General features: G+C 37.7%; 1 protein-coding gene across 2 annotated transcripts in view; it reads left to right on the forward strand.

Moving 5' to 3' along the window:
- Positions 1-7,220: 7,220 nt before the first annotated feature.
- VPS13A (vacuolar protein sorting 13 homolog A) overlaps positions 7,221-22,198 on the forward strand; it is a 121,220-nt gene continuing 106,242 nt past the window's right edge. Inside the window, exons 1-11 of one of the 2 annotated variants that reach the window (XM_035558489.1) lie at positions 7,221-7,363; positions 14,386-14,429; positions 14,937-14,979; positions 15,964-16,059; positions 16,330-16,431; positions 17,243-17,352; positions 17,650-17,709; positions 18,872-18,931; positions 19,152-19,232; positions 19,670-19,727; positions 21,920-22,047. In XM_035558489.1, coding sequence (XP_035414382.1) covers positions 7,264-7,363; positions 14,386-14,429; positions 14,937-14,979; positions 15,964-16,059; positions 16,330-16,431; positions 17,243-17,352; positions 17,650-17,709; positions 18,872-18,931; positions 19,152-19,232; positions 19,670-19,727; positions 21,920-22,047 — 882 coding nt within the window. In that variant the 5' untranslated portion in view covers positions 7,221-7,263. Of the gene's footprint in view, positions 7,364-7,605; positions 8,068-14,385; positions 14,430-14,936; positions 14,980-15,963; positions 16,060-16,329; positions 16,432-17,242; positions 17,353-17,649; positions 17,710-18,871; positions 18,932-19,151; positions 19,233-19,669; positions 19,728-21,919; positions 22,048-22,198 lie in introns of those variants that run through there. The other variant, XM_035558490.2, reaches the window with a different exon arrangement.

Below are 22,198 nucleotides of genomic sequence, written 5' to 3' on the forward strand. Positions count from 1 at the left end.
ATGACAAACTATGTGTGTATAACTTAACGCACACACACAACAACAACAAAAATCAACCTGTAATTGCAGGAAACATATCTAGGTTTAATCCTAAAACACTGTCTGAAATAAAGCAGATCCTGGCCTACTAGAAACACCATTGATCTACTACTTTGCTTCTCATTCTCAAAGCAAGGATGGTGCCCTCTTACTAAAATTAAACCTTCCCATCAACAGTAATTTCTTGGGCCAGTGTATTGTTTTCGATTGAAATAATTGAAATCCCAGCTTTATTTGTGATGCCTTGTGTTGTCTGACAGGCATTTCCATGAGTCAAGAGAAACACGAGAAAGTAAAACAAAATATGCTCAGTGTGCTGTGATTTAAATTTATCCTGCCAACAGTGCCACATCAGTATTTCCAGCTGGTAAGACAAATGTGTATTATTTTGAACATGCAAATATAGTATTTCCAATTCTATTTTTCTTTCTTAGTCATGTTGCTTTTCATTGTTTATGAGTGATTTACTGAATCTTAAATGAAATGCAAACATTTGAAATCTGGTGTAAATTACATTTATTTATATCAAGAGAGTACATATAATTTTAAGTGTAGTACTTCATCAGTTCTTTTAATCGACTAAATCTGTAAATATGTCAAGTATATTAGAAGAAACTCTCTTGCCTACTGCTTTTTTAGACTGCAATTCCTTTTACTGTATTTTCTGCTTACTTACAGAGTATGTGCTGGTCTTTGCTATTTGTGCTGTCTGTTTAAAATACTTTTAATGGAAATAAAAGTAGAACTTCTAACTTGTTAATGTTTCTGCTGATTTTTATTGTTTTCCTCAAAACACTTCAAAACAGGTTCCTACCAACCCTGATAATCCTTCAAATAATTATGTAGAGGATTAAAGAAAATCATGAAAACACTGTCATAAGCCCATCTGGTGAAAATCAAAGAATTCCAGTAAAGATGATATTTCACATGACAGGAAAGCCAAGAAATGTCTTGAGTCCTGAAAGGATTCCCAGATTCTTTATTCCTCCTAATCAAGACCAATGAAGATTGTAAGAACCAGACCAATATATTTAATCTACAGGAATGTCCCATATTAATTAAAAATAAATAAATATTTTTCAAAAGTCTCACTTATTGATTATGAAACAAAAATTATAATCAATAATAATAATCAATAAAGCAAACTATAACAACAACAATAACAACAACAACATCATTCAACTACCAAGCTACCAAAATAGAATGAGGACTATGGAAAACATCAGCTTAAATGGCATATGTGTTGAATCACATGGATTAAGTGCATGGCAATTGTCAAAGCATGGCATTTTTGAATTCCTGGGACATCTGTATGCAGGAAAGGAATCTGTATTCCAAATAGATTTTGCAACTACCGTAACAACACAAAAAGAAATTTCAAAGCAAATATATATGAAACTTTTTTTTAAACAACTAACTGCAGACATTACCACAAAACTCACGTGAATTAGGTCAAAACTACAACACATTCTTACAAGAAAGTACTGCCCATTAGGAGAGAAAAATGCCATACTCCTCTGTTTATGAGGAAGTCAGCTCCGAGATCCTCACCGACTGAATTTATTAGTAACTATATCTCCAAAATGACATCTAATAAGACTTAGCAAAGCAAATCTGTGTCTTCTACAGAAAAATGCTGATCTCCAGTCAGTAACTCTGAGTATCTGATAAAAAAACAGAGGCTCATTTCTTATGCTGTTTTCTGCTCCAGCATTACCCCTTGATTTCATCCTGTATAAGAAAGTACTGCAGAAAGCATGAGTGAGGTTCTTGCTTTCTGGTACAAGTACAGGAGATCTGTCAGTGCAGATAGGTAAGTATCATTCTTACTCTTCCAGCCAGGACGACTCTCCACCTAAAAACTTCTCCACATGTACTCTTTTATTTGTATGTGTTTACAATATAATAATAGAGACAATGTGTGGATGGAATATATTTGGGCTTCTTTAGCATCATGCAAAGTTATGCGTTTCCCTGCTCTTGCCATATGTCAGCTCTTCAGTTAAGGTAGGAAACTCCCACTTGGTTGTTTCTTCTCTGTTAGCCATTCCCATGTAGGGCCAGATTTTTATAGCTGTTTAGGCACCAAAAAATAGACACTGGTTGTTAGTGCTGTGAGCGATTGCAACCGTTAATTCCTGCCAGCAGGCATCAACAAGAGAAACCAGTTCCCATCTAACAGGAGAAAAGCCACAGCTTACACTATTAGGGATAAGCTGAAAAAAAAAACCTTGAAGATCAGAGTCACTTGCACTAAGAGAATGTATTCAGAAGCCTACTAGGCTGAAGGTTTCTGATTCACCAAACCACCAGAACATGTTTCTGTAATGACAGCAGGAAGAATATAATTATTCTCTATTTTGTTCTAGAACTGCAAGAACTGAGTTTAAAATTAAGCTAAAATGTCTTACTGATAAGCAGCCCTCACACTTTTTATAGCATGCTGTGATTGGAAGGGAAATTCAGGAGGGGTTTTGTCTCTGAGTTCCAAAGGATTTAAGGAGTTTAGGCACCTAGCTCAGTACTGTGGACTTACTTGAGCAAGATTACTACACTTTTCAGCAGTTACCAGATTGCTGATTGCATAATTGAAGTAATTTAGGACATACATACACTTCACCTTGTTCTGAGGGAGAGGGGTGTGTAAGTAGAGCAAACAGATTGTTGTTGCACCATGATTCAGCTGATTCTGAAGGAGATTTAAAACCATGGAGCTCTGAGAGATTTAGAAGCAAGGAATCCCTGTGGTGAGTGGTTTTACTGCAGTTCTGAGTACATTCTAAAATAGTTCATGGGTTTTGACTTCCCTGCAGGATTGATGCAATCCTGGTTTGGGGGACACACTGAATGAAGTTCATAGTCCATCCTGCTTTATTCATCACCCTTCTGGTTTCTTTAAGTGTAAGCCAATTTGAAAGCACTATCTGCAACGTGGAAGAGGCAGTGTTAAACACTTTCATATCTGTGAAGATGAAAATAAATAGAATTATGGCAGTATTCCTAAAGTTACGTAACTTCATGAGATCCTGGAAACTAGGCATTTGTGAAGAAGACAAATCAATCAGAAAAACATATTTTACCTTTTTACTATGAGCAGATTTAGTTGCCTGAACTCCAGTATGAGTCTGAGAAGGCTGTCAGTGGTTGCCCTGTAACAGAGGACAGCACTGCAGATGGTCTGGCATCCCAGAGAACCTGTGAGATGTTGACTCACTTCTGTAGAAATCTGAGCAGCATTCATGCAGTAATCAGCATTACTGATTACTGAAAGAAGGCTATCCTCCTGGGATGCCTCCTTCAGCGCAAAGAAGACTGTGGCCTCCAGGCTCAGCTTGAAGAAATGGTATGAGTGGGAAGCCTGGAAACCTGATTGCTAATACTGAGGTGATTGTTAAACGTTTTTTGGTATGGGTTTGAAGTTTTACCGAGGTATCAGCAATGTTGACCATGTTGATTCAGGAAAAACACAGATTATTAGTGGATTTATACGGGGACGGCAGGATCACACAGAACACCAGGTCAAGTGCAAAAATTGCTGTCCAACTGGCTGTGGCCTGTATGTAGACAGGGTTCTCAAACTTCAGAGAAATCCCAGGGAGAAATTTTGGTGCATTTGGCTGGACAGGTGGTCAGCAGATACTCTACTGTCTGATGCATTCCATCCCATACTTCTCAGCTACTGCTCCAGTGGGGCTTGAAATCACTCTGCTGGTGTTAGTCAGCTGTGGGGCCATGAAGATGGATGGAGGGGAAAAGAAGGACTGGCCCTCCTCACCTTGGCAAATCTGTATTGTTACAGATTTTGAATTATATTATAGTCACTAGTAGGGATCATATATTTATGTGTGGCCTTCTGTGCCAGACTTACCAGTTCATCAGCTGTAAGCAGTTTTTTCAATGGAGCTTCAAGGCTAGCTGACTGCTGTGGCAGACTCACCAACATTTTGTGCAGTGGAAAGATCCACCATACTGACCAATTTTTTTGTAGCCACAAAAAGAAAATTCTAAAGCAGAGAAGCTTTATCTATACTCTAAGAAGCTGCAGATTGACAGAAGGAAGTTAATTTTGAAAACTGACTGCAGGAAGAGAATTCTGAGGTTGCACGCTGCCAAAGTCCAACTTCTAAAGTAAGTGAACAGGAATAAAGCATAACCGTTTTTAACAATTAGCTCTCTCACAGCTAAATGTGAAAACGTGATTTAGTCACAAAATAAGAAGTGCCCTGTGTTCACACTTCAAAGACCTCTTGTAAGAAATGTAAAAGACTATGTATGTATTTGTGTAAGACATACAAAGAAAGACTGCTGCATAAATGTGTATGTGAATGAGTGCACGGACAGTTACATTTGATGATGGTATGATTTTTCATTGTCTGCTATCCTTCTTCAGTCTCACTCTCCCCCTCATGCTTTGTGTTGATAGACAAAGAAAAACAGCAACGTCCCTCATAAAAGTGTGCTTCCTTAAATCAATCAACTTCTTTGTAAACAATTCTGCCCGTCGGGGGTGGGAGATAACGCATCACCGAAGCAGCAGGCTGTGGGTAAATACCCAAGTACATGCCACACCGTAAAAGGAGTGGTCAGGAAATGAGATTTGTAGCATTCATTTATTAGTATAAGGAACGAAACAGTGTATCATTTCTGGCAGTCTTTCCATTCCTACTATCCTCAGTAATTAAGACATTCTAAATTTAATTTAGAGTATCTGCTAAAAGATATTCAGAATTTGTATTCTGAAATAAAAAAATATTTTTCTAGTGCAAGTATACTCTAAAACAGCTGCCTGATAACTGATCTTTCAAGAATAACAGAGTGCAACTAAATCCAAAATTAATTAATCTTCCCTTTAAATATTTGGGCCTAGTTTAAAAGCAGTAAAAAACACCACCAAATTCCTATCACTGAGCTCCTATTGCATCTCTTTCTTTAAATCTGGGATTTACATTTTGTTTACAAGTTGTTTTGGCACGATCCATAAGTACTAAAGGAAGGAGTCAGTCTTCTACAAGTCTTTCTTTTACAAATCTACTTGCAATTTACACCAAATTAAAATGTCTGTTATGCATTTTTTCACTTCTAAATGTTTTGGGCTTCTTTCTTATTCTATATGCACATGGAAAAATGAATCCTAAACTTACTGCTTACTCTTTGCTCTGTGAAGAGCAGTCACAGAAAGGCTGAGGTTGGAAGGGACCTTTGGAGGTCAAAATGAAGCAGTGTTCATTTTCTACATAACAAAACTTCTGAAAACAAATATATTTTCAAAGCTTTGAAAAAATCACAGTTATATTTAACTTACTTTTGGTAAAAAAGAGAAGAATAGCCATGTCCTCTTTCCACTTTACAAGTCACATGAGCAGCATCAACCAGCAAGTCCTGCTAACTGGTATCAGCAGAACATTTCACATTGAACCAACATGCCACAGCTGACATTGTTTTAGCAGGTTTTATCTTTCAAAAATATTAGTAAGCATGACTCATTCTTGCTTACAGATGCGTTTCACTTTTATGGATCATTGACAGACTTGACATGTGGAGGGCTGACCTTGGCTGGCTGACAGATGGCCACCCAGCCACCCTCTCACTCCTGCTCCTCAACAAAATATGAGAAAATGAGGAGGAAAAGCTCCTGGGTCGAAATAAAGACAGGGATCAATAAGCCTCATGGGCAAAACAGACTTATCTTGGGGAAGATTAATTGAAGTTATTGCCAACTGAAAACAATGCAGGATGGCAAGAAACAAAGACAAAACTAAAAACACTTTCCCCCGCTCCTCCCTCGTTCTGATCCTCGACTTCACCCCTTCATTCCTTAATCTTCAGCTTCCTCCATCACCGTGCCTAAACATTACAGGGGGGATGAGTACTGGGGATTTCAGTCTGTTCAAAACACTTCTTCTCTGCATGGGGTTCCATCCTAAAATTGTCCAGCACGAGTCCTCTCCATGGGCTACTGTCCATCAGGAACAGACGGCTCCAACACTGACCCCCCATGAGCCACAGTTCCTTCCAGACCTCCTGTTACGTGCCTCTGTGGGCTGCGGTTCCTCCCAGGATCATGCCTCCACTGTGGTCTCCTCCACGGGCTGCAGCGTGGAGATCTGCTCCATGTGGGACCCGTGGGCTGCAGGGGGACAGCCTGCTCCACCAGGGGCCTCTCCCTGCACAGGCCGCAGGGGAACTGCTGCTGTGTGCCTGGAGCACCTCCTGCCCTCCTGCTGCACTGCCCTTGGGGGCTGCAGGGCTGCTTCTCACTCCTGTCTCCCTGCTGCTATCATGCAGTTTTTTTGTTTTTGTTTTTGTTTTCCTCCCCTTCCTTCAATTTTCTTTCCCAGAGGCCCAACCAGTGCTGCTCACTGGCTTGGCTCTGGCCAGCAGTGAGTCCCTTTTGGAGCTGGCCCTGACCTGACATGGGGCAGCTGCTGGGCTCTGCTCACAGAGGCCACCCCTGCAGCCTCCTGCCACTGAGCCCTTGCCACATAAACCTAATACAAGAAGCTATAAAAACCCAGGGCTCTACTTATCAGCAAAACATTATAAGCTGATATTAAACCTAATTTTTGCAGTTCCAGGAACAAGCTGAAGACTAATTATATGTTTTCTGCTGCCATCAGAGAAATGCATTGTGGCCGTCTGGCAAAACAAAAGCCTCGTGGGTGCGGAAGGCATTCACTCAGGGCAAACATGACCCAGATTCTTAACTTTTATTGACCAGATCCCCCGCCCAGTGAAGCGCATGGGAGCCGACTTCTCCAGAGACACATCTTAAATTCAGCTGGGTTTAGTCACGCCGCTAATAATAGCCCGGCGACTTCCAAACAGCTGGGAGATGTAGTGACTTCTATATTTGCCTAGCCTGGGCACGAACAGAGTTCTTAAAAATAAATAAGTAAACGAAAATACAACGACAAAAATCAAAACAATAAAAAAAAAATAAAGGCAGAAGCATCGTGACCACGACGTTTAACTCCCCCCCAGCCCCCATGCCAGCCAGCTGACACCTGACACAAATCACCACACGGGCAGGAACCTGCCAGCCCGCCCCGCCCCCGCGGCGCCAATCGGCCGCTCGAGCGCATGCGCCGGGAGCAGGCGCCCTAGCGGCTGGCGGGCGGGGGGCGGGGCGCGGCGCGAGTGGGCGGGGCGGGGCGCGGCGGGTGCGGGCGGGGCGGGGCCGGGGCTGGGGCCGGGGCCGGGGCCGGGGCCGGGGCCGGCGGCGCGATGGTGTTCGAGTCGCTGGTCGTGGACGTCCTGAACCGCTTCCTCGGCGACTACGTGGTGAACCTGGACAGCTCCCAGCTGAAGCTGGGCATCTGGGGAGGTGCGGGCCGGCGCGGCGGTTGCGGGGGCGGGGCGGCGGCGTGAGGCGGGGGGCGAACGGCCGCCAGGTGCACGCGCTGCCCCCGCACGGCCCCGGCCGGCCCCGCCGTGGCGTTGCGGCCGTCGGGGGCTCGGTCGCCGTGCCCTGGGCGCTGGCGGAAAGTTTGCCCCAGGCCGCCTCCATGCGGGGCCGGGCTGGTCGCCTGGGCATTTTTTTTTTATTATTATTTTTTATTATTTATTATTATTCTCCCAGAAAGAAGAAGCTAGAAATAAACGCCGCGGGTTGTGGCGGCGTGCTGCGTGTCGGCGAGGTGCCGCGGGGAGTGACCAGCCTCGGCGCAGGCGGCAGCCGCGGTGCCTTTCCCTTCGGTGCCGTCACGCGGAAGCCTGCGATAGCCGTCTGGTAACGCGGCGGAGCCCGCGATAGCTGTCGCGTTCCGCTTTCCAACGCGACAGAGTCACGACAGCGGGTGCTGGCGGGGCGGTGGCCGGCCGTCCTGTGGGCAGCACGGTGCCGAGCCCCCCTAGTAACACATGCACAGGAGAGCCGCAGCACCCGTCTCGCTTTCCTGCGCGTTTGGGAAGAGTAGGCACAAGGAGAGGAAGAGGCGTGCAATTAACGGGTGCGTCTGCGGTGACCGCCCCGACTCAGTTTTCAATGTGCGTGCCAGGCGTCTGCAGCATCAGCAGAAGCGTACGGAGGTGAAGTTTGTGCGTGTGTGTGTGTGTGTTCATACGTCTGCAGGTATGAAGCATCCTCAAGGTATTCCATGCCTAGAATTCTGTTCTGAGGTACTCACGTATGTGAATCAGATTTTGGATGCTCCTCCTGGACGTTTTTTTTTTTTGCATCTTGGACGTTTTTGTTTCACTCTGCGGTTTTTGGAAATGGTGTCTTTATTTGATTGCGTCTCTCTGGCAGTATTTTGTCAGCTAGTCAAGGCATTTATTTGTAGGATGTCTGCAAAGTTCAGGCTCTGTATGGAGTCATAATACTGCAACAGCACATGTAACTGCTGGTGAGAAAGTAGTAGTTCTTGGTCTGCGGCATTAAGGCCAAATATAGCATATTTATTCCAGATTGTGTCTTATTTGAAAAATGTGTCAGACTGGTTCATTGTGAACTTAAGTTGTTTAGTTGTCATAGTTTTTTCTTTCTGATCAGGGAAGGCAAGAAAAATATATGATGTAGAATAGAGAATGTTCTATTTGGCTCTGTTTATACATTACAAATAGGTAAAAACTTACTTTTCAGCTCTGCAGATGACTGGTGATTGCTCTTGGCGGCTTATGCTTCTATGAGGCAACTCTTACCAGGTTGTATGTGTCTTAGCTTTCTCATCTAAAGCAAAGCCAAAACCTAAATAGATGTCAGGTTTTGGTATTTAGCTGTTACATTTTATGTATATGTGGAGCTCAGTTTCAGGATTTTCCTCTGATTTCCTCCTTAAGTGGTTTTAACATTTTAGAGGTTTTTGAATATATTTTTCTTTAAACTAAATTCCTTTTTCGTTAGTATGGTGTCTTTGCGCTAGATTCAAATTAGTTCTTCTCTATATAGTTTGTACACTTGTGTTATGTGAAAATTGATACGTAATGCTATGTCTTGCTCGGATGCTCAGAACTGCTGTGTAACGTTGTTGAGAAATCATCCGTAGAAGGTTATTTTTGCCTGGTCCACTGCACGATGATGTTTCATGTATGTACATCTTCATCTGTGTTTAATGGTGTGTTCATCTGTAATATTTTTTTCATTCCAAAAATCTTGGAGATCTTTGTTCCTCTGACTAAAAGGCAGTAACCATTAGTAGTGGTAGTAGACATTTTGTTATATGGAGGCTGCCTCTGAGTAATGGATCCTTATGTACATGGAACCTGATTTACCGATCAAGTCTACTGATAATTTTATTGCCTTCCTTATAACTGTAATTGTGGAACTAAATTCTCTTCTCTCCACCTCACCCTTTCTCCCTGAAGAAAAAAGCACTTTTTTTTCTTCATATTTTGTGTAAAGTTAATGCATTTGCAAGTTTGTTTGCTCTGAAAGCGCTTCAGATACAGCTAGATGTTTGTCATGGTTCTGTGCTGTGTGCCTTTTGGATGCTATGGCACTGCTTTGGTGCTGTGCATTAATGTATTACATTTTTAAAAGCGTGTATTTTGTCACCTCTGATAGATTAAATACCCGAGGGAGTTTATTTAGGTAGTGTAGTGAAGAAGTTCTGTCATTGTGTATTTTATAGCTAGCCTGTTTACGTTGACTGGTTATCTTCTGTTGGCAGACTCTGAATATGTATATACAGTTCCCTCTCCTGCGAATTTGGCAGCTTTATTAATAACTATAATAAACACACATAACATTCGTTTCGATTTTGTATAAAGAGAGAAGTCAGGATGTCATACGAAAGCCATTGAATTTCAATCTGTGGAATAAAGTTGCATGATGACACACTTCTGCCAAGACACGTGGACACAGTAACTAGACATGTTTTAAAATGTTTTCTTCTGCTCACTGAAAAAGTCAAATGGAAGGACAAAAATCCCAGCTGTCTCAATACTACAGATGGGATGCCTGGAAACAGGCTCTTGGCTGGGAGAGTTGCAAGAACTTGGTGACCTGAAATATAAAAGGTAATTCAAAAAGGAGAGTGCAAGACAAACTAGAAAAGTTTAAAAAAAAAAAAAAATCAATTTGAACATGTAAGGCCTACACTGGAAAGACAAAGGCTCAGAAACAAATATAATGGGAAAATAAATTGTTTTCCTTAAGACCTCCATTTGTATGAAGCAGAATAAAACGTTATTTAGTGTGCTTGGCAGCCATCAAGGAAAGTTATTGATCAGATGGGAAGGCCAGTGATTTTGTTATGGTCTTCGCTTACAAAGATAGTGTCACTGAGAATGCTGTATTGATATGTAAGAACTTGCCTTAGAAGAACAGGTTAGATGAATAGTTAGATATTTTAAGACATTTTATAACTTGTCAAGTTATAGCTAATACCTGAAGAAGTGATTGAAGCAGTCTGAGATGTTGCTGGTTATCTTATGGAAACAGGGAGGCATTGGTGAGATTTCCAGACACCATGGCAGACCAAGCAGTTGTTTCACCAAAGTCCATGAGATTATTATTTCTTTTGGCTGTGTCTAAGTAACTTCATTCAGTGTCTTGATTAGACCCTTTGAACTGCACTTTAAAATTCTCTGCTGACTTGGGCACACCCACTAATTAGCTAATGTCTCAAGTGTATCTTACATAACTTGCTATTTGAATAGCTGGTGTCTCTTATTGTGGCAGCTGTATCAGTAGGCTGATACAGGCAGATACTTGACACAAGTTTATGAGCACACAAGCACTTCTTACCTACTTCTTCTGGCTACACCTATTAGTATAATAAATGACTAGTTCTTTTACATGCTGTGCCTTGTTTAAGTATAGCAGGTGCAGTCCTTGCCCTCACATATCAGTAAAGTCATTTGAACTGACTGAGGGATGTAGAATATCTAGTAGTTTCTGCTGCCTTTTGTGATCTGTCAATAGAGAATGTGTTATGGCAGACACTCAAACCCTTGAAGACTTCCATCCTGTCTCCAGAAGGTGTGATTAAATACTACTAATTAACAACACAAATTCCAGTGGGAAATGACTGGCAAGGCAGCCATTTGTAGAAACTGATCAAAGGGTTTCACAAGCTCAGCTTGTCTCGGTAGTGTGATGCTGTTGCTAAAAAACAGAAATTCTGTTAAAATATGAGCAGGAGTGTTTGATGCTGATAAGAGACCAGCTGAGGTACTTTAAGTTTCTGTTGTCTATCATCTTTAATATCTCTTTCCCTCATCTTTCCCATCATAAGAAGGTCTCACCCCCACCCCTTCTTATTTACAAGGACAGCAAAAGTGTAAGGCATCCATAGGTTAAATGAGCAGGATTTTTATGAGTATTAATTTCCTTCTCTACCTGTAGCTTTTGTTGACATCCATAACAAAATTTCAGTTAGGCCTCTTTAGTGAGACAGTTTACTAAACGTTGTCTTATTTTCTTGGTGTCTCTTTGTGAGACATCTAAGTCCTTGGTAGTGGATATTGGCTCATGCACTCAAAACATAAATACAAGTGTCTAAAATTAGAGCTATAAACCTATATATTCAAGAATGATGATGAATGTTAGATTTCATTGAATTACTTGCAATGTCCAGAGATTAGTGGAGGTAAGAATTTGATTCCTTTATAGGCCTAGTAAATCCTAGACTGTGCTATATGTAATTACAAAGGTTTTGTTTTTTGTTATTGTTTTGGCTGTAAGCCTGCATGCTTAACCATAGATATTTATACAAATCCAACTACTTGAATATACAGTTTTAAAGGTTGTTTAGATGGGCAATTTTAACACATCTTACCTGCATGCACTAATGTCTTCAATACAAAGAAACATCCAACTGCCCACAAGGGGGAGGGGTGGGGGTGGGGTGGGGAAGAACAAAACAAACACAAATCTTGATGTATTTTGAAATGTTTGCAATTAAAATACAAAACAGTAAAATTGAATGGCTCTTTTATGTCCAGCACCAGACCTTTAGTTCCTTATTTCAATGCTTATATTTTTGAGTGTGGCTTAATTTTTTGTAGTAGAACAGTCCCGATATGATGCAGTTGCACTTACAAATCTGTACGATTGCAAGTGAAACATTTGTATGTGATAGAGACTAAATTTTGGCAAAAAAAAGGAATACAGACATGGTCAGTTACAGTGTCTGTAATCATGAGTGTTAAAATTGGGTGCCAGCTGAGGTCTCCTACCTTTGGAAGTAGTTCAGATTTGCTTGCAAGATTATTTACTCAGTCTCTTCCTTGCACTGACTGCTGAGTATAGAAAAAATAAATGTTGCCTAAAGGCACAAAACACAGTACTTGAGTAGCCTTCTGTGTGCCTTGATAGTCTATTCAGACTGGTCATACTCTCAATCAATGTTTTTGTAAGTAGGTTGTGATATTTTAGTAAATGTTCAGTAAATTGATATTAAAATTGAGATGATTGCAGCTTTACTAATTTATGTATCTTCTAATGATTTCAGCTAAAACTTTTAAACTTATAAAATCTAAAATCATAAACGTAGGAAAAATGGTGAAAATTTTTTTACCCTGCTCCCCTATCTGAACTCTATATAGAATTGTCAAAAGCTTCTTTTTTGAAACATCATGTATTCTCTCTGTCAGTATGACGTGCTCAGGTAAAATAAGCTATAGCTGTCCATGACAAAATATTTTTTTGTAAGTGCATGGGATAATAATCCTTGCTCGCTTTGCAATGATTTGTTTTTGGAAGCATTAGTGCTGTCACATTACAGCCTAAGGAACTGTGCTTCAGCTGAAACGTATCATATGCCAAACCCTTGATAAATGCAACGTAATGTTTACTTAGCCCACAGTGAAAGTGAAAGAAACTAAACCCAGTTAAATTACTTCATATGTCATGTAGTCTTAGAGTTTTCTGATGAACATCTCAGCTGACATGTAAAAATATAAGCTGTGGTAGCTTGATTACAAGTCTGAACCTTTATGCTGTATATCTCTTGAATTACTTACCATGGATACAACTAGTGTTGTCTTCTTGGAGAAGGTGAATGCATATTATTATTTTTATTATTTATTTATTTTCCCCCTCTCATATAATGGAACTTTCTCTGGTGAGTGTTAAAATGTTCTGTTTAGGGTAAGCTTTGTCGGGGGATAAATTTAGTATAGAACTAACCCCAGCAGTAAATAAAAGACACTGCCTTGTTGTTTCCTATAGACCAGGTATAGTTACTAGAGTAGTTACAGACTACCACAGGGAAGGCTTTCTTTTTTTTTTTCCCTCCGTTTTCTAGTGCTTCCGCCAATTTGTTTGTATTGTAAGGTTTAAAAGTGGAGCACCCAGCTCAAAACCAACCTTTTGTGTAGAGTATTTCTTTTGATAGCCTGGTAGCAGCACATAGCAAATGTATAGAATTGTACTGGAAACGGCTATCTATAGATTGTTCTGATGAATACTTCAGATCGTTTAAAACTTCATATTTTGCGAGTACTGCAAGACGGGTAGGTTAGTTCGCCTAGACAGGTCTACAACAGCAGTTCAGCAACTAGAACCAACTCTTGCAATAAATGTCCTTTTGAGATTAGAGTCCCGTTTCCCAGAATTGATGCTACTTTGAACAGCAGTCCAAAGCAGTCATCACTGTGTAACTGCAAGAATAATTCTTGTAGTTGGAGGTCCTGTCCCCTGATAGGTTTGGCCATTTTTAGCTTGCATCTCCAAAAGGAAAATATTATTGAATCAAAGAAATCGTATTTGCAATCTTAAGTCATACTCCTTTGCAGGCTTGTAATCCACTTCTGGTTTCCTGAATCTCATTTATGCCTCTGTTCATCTGTATCAGGTGTCTGTTCCATGTGTATACATTAACACTATACAACTAATTCAAAGGTAGCAATTGCATGAATTTCCTGGACACTTAAAATGTTCATTTGTGATGGCAAGCGTTTGATGTTGAGTATGTTGTAAAAACAGATCTTGTAATTAGAATGTTCTGTGTTTAGAGGATACTGAAGTTACTGTTGTCTTACATAAGCCTGTAAATGCAATTTGCAAAACTAAGGTCTTTCAGGAAAGAAAAAAAACCACAAACATGTAAAGCTAAAGCTGTAGTGTGGCTTATATTCCCTTCACAAGTGTAGGAAGCAGATGGTTGAGGAAACAGAAGCAAATTTTTAATTTTGAATGGGTCCTTATGAAATGCGACAGTCATTTCCTACAGTTTTATTTTGAGGAATCGCAGGTTCTTTTCCATGGACATGCAAGCTCCATGAGAAAATCCCAGAGAAAGACTGTTTTGTAGTGGGTATGAACAGTGTATTCTTAATCGTCTTTTGTGAATACTTGAGGTGTGGACTGGGGGTACCTTCCACAGTTGTTAAGGCTTGTTTAGTGTGTACCACTACTACTTTGCTTTTGGAAGTTTTACCTATTGGCTTCTTTGCTTTTAGGAGCTGTAGCACTGAAGAATCTTGAAATAAAAGAAAATGCACTGGTAAGTCAGTGAAAGCAAAAATAAAACTGCTGCAAAAATTATTCTAGGACATCTTTGGGGTTGTTTTTTTGGTTCTTATTTTAGAATATGCAGACTTTAAAAGAAAACTTACTGTTCTGTTTGCTTTGCACTAGGGTGTGGGTTGTCTAATAAATTTGAGATTACATTTGAAGATGAAGGTATACATTGGCTTCAAATAGTATGTTTTGCCAAAAGAAAACTCAACAATTTCATAAAGTATTGTGTTTAGGTCAAAAAGAATACTGGAAGAACTTTTTTTTCCCTACAGCTTATGGAGGTAGGAGCTTGCTCTTAGGAATGTATTTAGCATAGCATGGCTGAACAGTCTAAATCAGTAATGACTTGCATATTCTATTGTATTCAGTCTTTTTTTCTTCCAGTGATTCAGGGGTATGTTTGTTATTAAGGTTATTTCTGTCTTCTCTTATTAGTGAACATTTCACAAGTTGCTGAAATGAGTTTGTATTCTAAAACACTTTCTTTTAGAGTCAGCTGGATGTGCCATTTAAAGTTAAAGCAGGACATATTGGTAAGTTACATTTTGTAATATACCCATGCAGGAGTTACTAAATGTACTGCTTGTCCTTGCAAATAGCTTTGGACATCCTAAGCAAGTAATTTTCTTAGTTTGCTTGATTTGCATGCTTTGTATGTTCTGATTTTTTTTCCTGAAAAAACTTTGAAGAAGTTTCTTCCTTGAGCAGAGATCTTATAGTTAAGACATTGGATTATTGTCTAGTCATGTCAATATTAATGAAAAAAGAACGCGAAATAGCGAAGATGAACAACTGAGTAGTGCTGAATATCATCTTTTTTTTTAAAGCAAGATTCCACAACTGATTTTGCTACCCTCTTCACTTTTTCTTTCGCTTTTATGGAAGGTTTTCTCATTGCCAGTTGACTCTTGTAAAAGTTAATGGTTTCTTAAAGTGAACTAAATCTAAAGCCAATATGTTTCCTTCAAATCTGCCCAGGAAGTAAATTTTTCTTGTGACTGACTTCGTAGTTTACAAAAATTGGCACTTGTATGAAGAATGCGAAACACTGTAATGTTGGGATCCCCATGCTCGCAGACATGTATACTCTATTTTAAGACTCTCTTTCGCAGGAAAAGAAAGCAAGAAAAATGTTCTAAAAATTCTGCTTTTGGTAGTGTTAAGCTGACTGATTATGTATGAGCTACCCATGTTTTTTTTTGTTTATGCGAGTGCTGCAGTGGTTTTGGAAGAAGGAAATGTTATTAGGAAGGCTGACTATAGTTTAAAGGGGTAAGGAGAGGAACTGCAGACTTATTAGTTCTGTTGTTGGAGAAAATTTGCTGAATTTTCATTTGTATGCAGTGTAAAACAGACAACCCAAAGGACACCTACCTCAGATGCACTTTTTTTTTTTTCCTTTTTGATATAATAATTGTTCAGAGCTTTTGTGGTTAGTGTCAATTATCTTTCTAAAAATCTTTCTCCTAGTCATGTATTTAACTGTATAGCTGAACTGTTTTTCTTCGTGTTTCTAGGTCAACTTAACTTACAGATTCCATGGCAAAACCTTTATACTCAACCTGTTGAGGCAGTTCTTGATGGAGTTTATTTGCTTATTGTGCCCACAGCCAGTAAGTTAATATAGTGACAAAAGTGAATGTGAATGGATGGGATTTCAAAAGTCTCTGTAATTGGTTGGTATTGTGCTTTATTTTCAGTAGACACTCTTATGAAATTCACTTAAGTAATGGCAGTGGGGTGTCCTTCACCAATTTAGATTTAGTCAGTTAATTTTTCCTTGTTGTGTAAGTGTTAACAAAATGTGTAAATAATTGTTTTTGAAACAGCGTCTTTCAAAAATGTGCAAAAAGTTTTTCATATTTTTTACATTGTGTATCTAGGCATAAAATACGATGCTGAAAAAGAAGCCAGGCAGCTCTTGGAAGCAAGGCAAAGAGAATTGCAAAGGATAGAGGAAGCAAAGCAGAAAATAGCTGACCAAGGTAAGAGTAGGAAAAGATAGTGAAAGTGATGCTATTTTTTTTAAATCCAGAAAGTTGTTGTATTTATCATTTAGTGTTCTAGATTCATGTTTTCCTCCTGATATTTAAAGTAACCTATTAGTTACAGATTTCTATTTACATGTAGAGAGTTTACAAAGTGTCCTAACTGTTATTTGAGTTAGCTGTTAGATGTTGAACATTTTGTGTGAAATAGTGTTCATCTTTGGAAATCAGATGCTGTCTTGCATAGAATTTTGATTCTCTTGTATGTAGGTGCCATTAATATTGTAGCATGTGTATCCTGAAAATAAAAAGTTTCAAAAATAATGTGATCTGATGTAAATAAAGCTTTTGAGATATTATTTCTCTACTTGTAGCATGTTGCCTTTTTCTTTCCTTTTCTTTTGAAAAAAAAAAACAACTCTTTTTTTTCCCGATTAGCAGTAGAATTTTATTACTCTTTTTAAAGATTTTGTGTAATTTGTATTTTGATGGATGTTAAATCTTGTCATCTTAAATAGAACTTTTGGTACTTCTAAAGAATATGTCTTGACCACTTTGAGTATCAGTAGCCATCTCATACTTTTGAATAACCTGTGTCAGATAATAGGCTGAAACCTTACAGTCTGAGGATATAAATGTTACAGATTATACTGAAAGAGAATATTTGTATGAAGTTAGAGTACAATTTAAGAAAATACAAGAAAATTTAAGTATCTGTCAAATGAACTTTATGATGTTTTTTCCCTCTAGTTTAGTTCAAAAATACTTAAATGCAAATGGAGTATTTAATTCTTTTCCTTAAACTTAGATAAAGTAAAAGAAGAGAAACAAGACACTTTTGTAGAAAAACTAGTCACTCAGGTCATCAAAAATCTTCAGGTGAAAATTTCCAACATCCATGTTCGCTATGAAGATGATGTAAGTAATTTTGTTTATCTTAAGATAAGGCATGTGCACTGTAACATTAAATTAGGAACCTGTCTTTTTCCCCCCCCCGCTACTTTCTGTGGTGAGAGAAAACTAGTAAAGTTTTGAAATTTCATAGTCTTCCACTAAAAATGAAAACTAATAAGAAGGTATTATAAACATTGTTGGAGTGAAGATAATAGATAGAGTTGTCAGATCTTTCATATATATGTATTGTGGGCTGTTTATTTTCATATTTAAATTTAGAGCACATGATAACATTTTTTTGTATTTTCTTCACTTTATTAGATCACAAATCGGAATAATCCCTTGTCATTTGGGATTTCACTTCAGAATCTAAGCTTGCAGGTAATTTTATTTTTCATCTAAAATGCATGCTGATGTAGACTGAAAGGTGAAGTTTGATTTTTTCTGTCTGGTAACATACTGTCTAATGAAAGAATACCCACAATCATAAGTTATGCATAATGGTAACTACTTGGTTTATTAAATCCAGAATAAATATTGATAGAGTTGCCATTAAAGATAAAAAGCTTGGTGATAAAACAGACCTTTGGTAAGAAATTTTTATTCTTCTGCCTGCTGCACTTTGTGGTTGCCAAGCATCAGACTTTGCTGGATTTGTGCTCTTCATAATCTGTGAATATTTTATTGAAAGTGCTATGAGGCCCAAGAAGGAAGCTACTACTCTATCTTAGGAAGATTAAAAAAAACAAAAGTGGGTGGCATGTTGTTTCAAACTGGAGTTCTGTTCTTTGATCTGCAAACTTCAGTTTATGGAGCAAATATTAAGTTATTTTAGACAGTATACATTTATTTTGGAAGAATACCTACTGGAAGCAGCCTGCTAGTTTGCTCTGATTCAGTAGCTTTTCTGTAAAACTAGTAATTCTAAAGAAACTGCGTTTAAGTATTACTTTCTTGAATGCAATAATTGTCATATGAATTCTTGTTTGTAGCCTGTTTAAGGCACAGTGAAAGCTTTTTTCCAGCCTTTTCCCCCAAACAATTTTGCATGATGAACAAAAACTTGGGTATTCTTAATACATCGCTATTGAAGTACTCGTCACACTTGTCTTGAAAATGTACAGTAGGTTGTACAGGTTGCTGTTGAGCTTGAACTAAGCTGCTACTTCCAGAATTACAAAAGAATTCAAGTTCCTTTTTATCTCTTCTGAAAGAGTTTACCTATAAATAATATAAATATAATAAATATAAATAAAAATATTTTGCAGTACTGGAATCTTTTGGTTCTTGTGTGCAGCCTGCCAGTCACTTCATGTATGCATATGTTTTTTTCAGGTGAAGTAGCCTGGTGAAGTTTACGCTTAAGAAAATAATGGTTTAGTCATCTGAATTCAAAAGATGATTCAAAAGATTCAAAAGACATTAATTTCAGTGGGTTTTAATTGCGCTGATAGTTCTGCCTGTTCTACTTGTTTGTTTCAGTGATGATAAAATGTTGGTGTATATCAGGTAGCAGAATAACTTTCATTAATTCTCATTTCAGACCTCAGATAAGAATTGGAATCCGTGTTTACATGATGAAACTGCCAAGTTGTTCTACAAGGTACAGTATAAACTGTATGCTAAAGAAACAACTATTGCAATACAAGCTAGCAATGAGTTTCAATTCCTTTTATAATAAGAAGATATAAATAGGCTTTAAAATAAAAAGATGTGCAGTCTGCAAGGAACATTCTGAATGTTTTTATTCATCCAGACTGTGAAATTCAAATTTCATGTAAAATTTGTAGATGTATTAATACATATGATCTGTTGTTTTTCAGCTTGTACGACTGGATAACCTTTTTGCTTACTGGAATGTGAAATCGGAGATGTTCTATCATGGTGGTTATGATGAATCATTGGTAAGTAAAGGTGTCTACTATTCTAGTTCAGACTGTGAAGCACTGACTGTGCTTCACATTCAGTTCTGCTTCCATTTATGTTGATGTCCTGGGGAAATGCTTTGTTAGTAATGATTTATTAGGAAAAACAGTAAATGTTAAAGTTTTTATGTGATTGAACACTCACCTGAGAGGGGGGGAAAAAAAAAAAGAAAAGTCCTGTGCAATTACAAAACTATATACAATAGATGGTCATTTTACAATTCAGTGATTTTTAGTAGCTAAAACAATAGACCTCTAACAAATTTTATTATGTTTAAAAATAGATGACTGTTTTGAATTGTACTGTGTTTGAGAGGGATTATCCGAAACTCATACCAAATCATTAACCTTTTGTATTTTAAAAGTTTATCATGAAATAGAAATTAAACTCTTTTTAAACTCCACTATATGTTTAGGTTAACTTGAAACAGGGAGTTGCCTGCCACAATGTGATTCCAGAGGGTTATGATTTTGGTAAGTGTTATTACTTTGTTTGGAGCTGTAGTGTACATGTACATTTTAGTTTTCATTTTTAATACCTCTCAGAGATTGATAATTTGTCTATTATTCAAAGATTTTAGTAAGGAGCATATTGTGGAACGCATTATTTCATAGGATTAACTGTCTCTAACGCTGAATACAGTACTGTATACGTATCCTTAAAAAGCCTTTGATTAAAGTCTTGAATCATGTATCTTTCAAATGTAGCGTCATAAATACTCATTGTTCACATCCATTGAAATTTCTTTATTCTAAGAAGTTTATTAATAATCTTTGTATCATAGAAGTTATGTGAATCAGGGTGATTTGAAAAATAGATTGATAGTCTTTGGGTCACACACCTAAGGGCCGTGTATCAATTTTTGTTAGAGGTGGAAAAAGTAGCCAAAAACCTCTGATGCATCAACCTTTTTTTATATAACATAGCACTGCCCTATTGCAAGTTCTAGTGCTTTGAGTGTTGCTTACGTTAGTCAGAAAATCTCATTGGCTCCACTCAAACATGGTAGTTGTTTACTTATCATTGCACAGAAGAATACATGGGTTTTATTTTTCATGTGCTTATTTAGTAAGTGTTTACAAGGCAGAATGGCTTTTGAAGAGCCTGCTGTAAAGCAAGTTTGTAGTTCATCATACACAAGGTTAAAAAGCATTAGTTTTTATCGATTTTTTTCTTACTGCCTTTGCCTGAAGAAGGAAGCCATTTATGTTTGTCACTATTCAACTGCCAGAGTACTATTTAGTAATATGTTCCGATTTCTAATCTATCTCTTTCAGTTGCTAGCTTTGACTTTCTTTACAAGAAAATAATTGTAAACATCATCTGTTGTCCAAGTCCTTACACAGAAATTCAAAATGATTGAATGCAAAATTCCATGATTCAGAATTTAAGCTCTTAAAATTTAGTGGTGCCATCAGACACACAGATATTTTAAGAATTATGTCATGCCAGTATTCTGTGGTAAATAAAAATTATGTCTGTTGCAGAGCTGTTCTAATATCTCTCGAGTGAGACATTGATAGGAATGTATAAAGTCTGTTGTTGTTGCTTGGACTCAAGCAACGTACACAAGTTCATAATCATACACAAGTATAATAGTAACACGCAGGAAGGATGAAAAATGAAATGTAAGAAGCTAAATACAGGGAGAAAATGAACAGAAATGCTACCACATAAACTTCACAAAGAATAATGAGCTTAAAGTAAAATGAAGTTAGGTAGATGTAAACATTGCTTCATCTTGGAAGGATGCCTGTTTTCCACATGTATGAACCTGACAGTGAATTTAGAATATTTGTTATGTAGATGATGTATCAGTATTTCTGTTAAAGGAGTTCTATTTGATAAAAATACAGTTTACATGAATTCAACCAATATACTAATCCTTATTGTTTGATTGCTTTCCTGAAACGGATGGAAAAATTGAATCAGATATGGTGTCTGAAGGTTATATTGAATGCCTGCTATTGCCAAATTGAAGAACAGCATTTCTGTTCTGAATCTTTTTTCACATGTGACCTGCTTCACTTTACTTAGCATCCTTATTGATTTTTTTTCCCATGATTACTCAAGCTTTTATTTTGGAAAGGTGGAATGTTTGCTACCCACTAGTGTGAGCATAACATCAAAAAGCCTAAAGCATCAATACCATTAATAATAATAATAAAAAAAAAAAAAGGTTGTTTTCATTTTCTCTTTTAATGTGTTACATTTTAGGCAAGTCTGCGTTAATGTATAGTCTTGAAACATGGAATCAAAATTTCCTAATACAAAGGAGTTACAACTTTGGAAATTAATACAAACTTAGATTGCTTGAGCAATGAATAGCCTTTTCATTTTTGGAAATGAGTGTTCTGAAGTAAAATGTAAGGCACAATCATTATGGAATAAGATTTGTAGTGAAATAAATGCTATTTCTAAGACCATTTTGTGCTATAAATAGCCTATATAATAGGATTTTTATTTTTTTCAAATATAAATTGTTAATTGAAACATCTGCCATGTTTTACTGCATAAAGTAAATTTTGTGGAAATGTTCCCCTAGCCATATCACCAGAATAAAATTGGAAATCTGAGTAGAGATTATTTTAAGCTGATAAGTGTCATTTATGGCAGTCCTAAATAATTTATTTGCCCTTTTTTAAAATCAACTTCTGTTTTTCAGTATTCCGTCCAATTTCAGCTAAAGCCAAACTCCTTATGAATCCTCGATCTGATGTTGATTTCTCATCTCCGAAAATGGATTTAGATGTAAAGTTACAGGACATAGCTGTTGAATTCAATAAACCACAGGTATAAATTATTTTTTGAAATTATATGTAGTGGTAAAAAGTCTTGTTTGCAAACATAATAGGAAAAAGTCTGAAATGTTATGATAAGTGCACAGAATTTATTCTCATAGTGTTACTTTTCCTTGTAAATTACTTTGTCTTTAAAGAAAAAT

Source organism: Cygnus atratus, chromosome Z (genome assembly GCF_013377495.2).
Source record: "Cygnus atratus isolate AKBS03 ecotype Queensland, Australia chromosome Z, CAtr_DNAZoo_HiC_assembly, whole genome shotgun sequence".
Taxonomy (NCBI): Eukaryota; Metazoa; Chordata; class Aves; order Anseriformes; family Anatidae; genus Cygnus; species Cygnus atratus.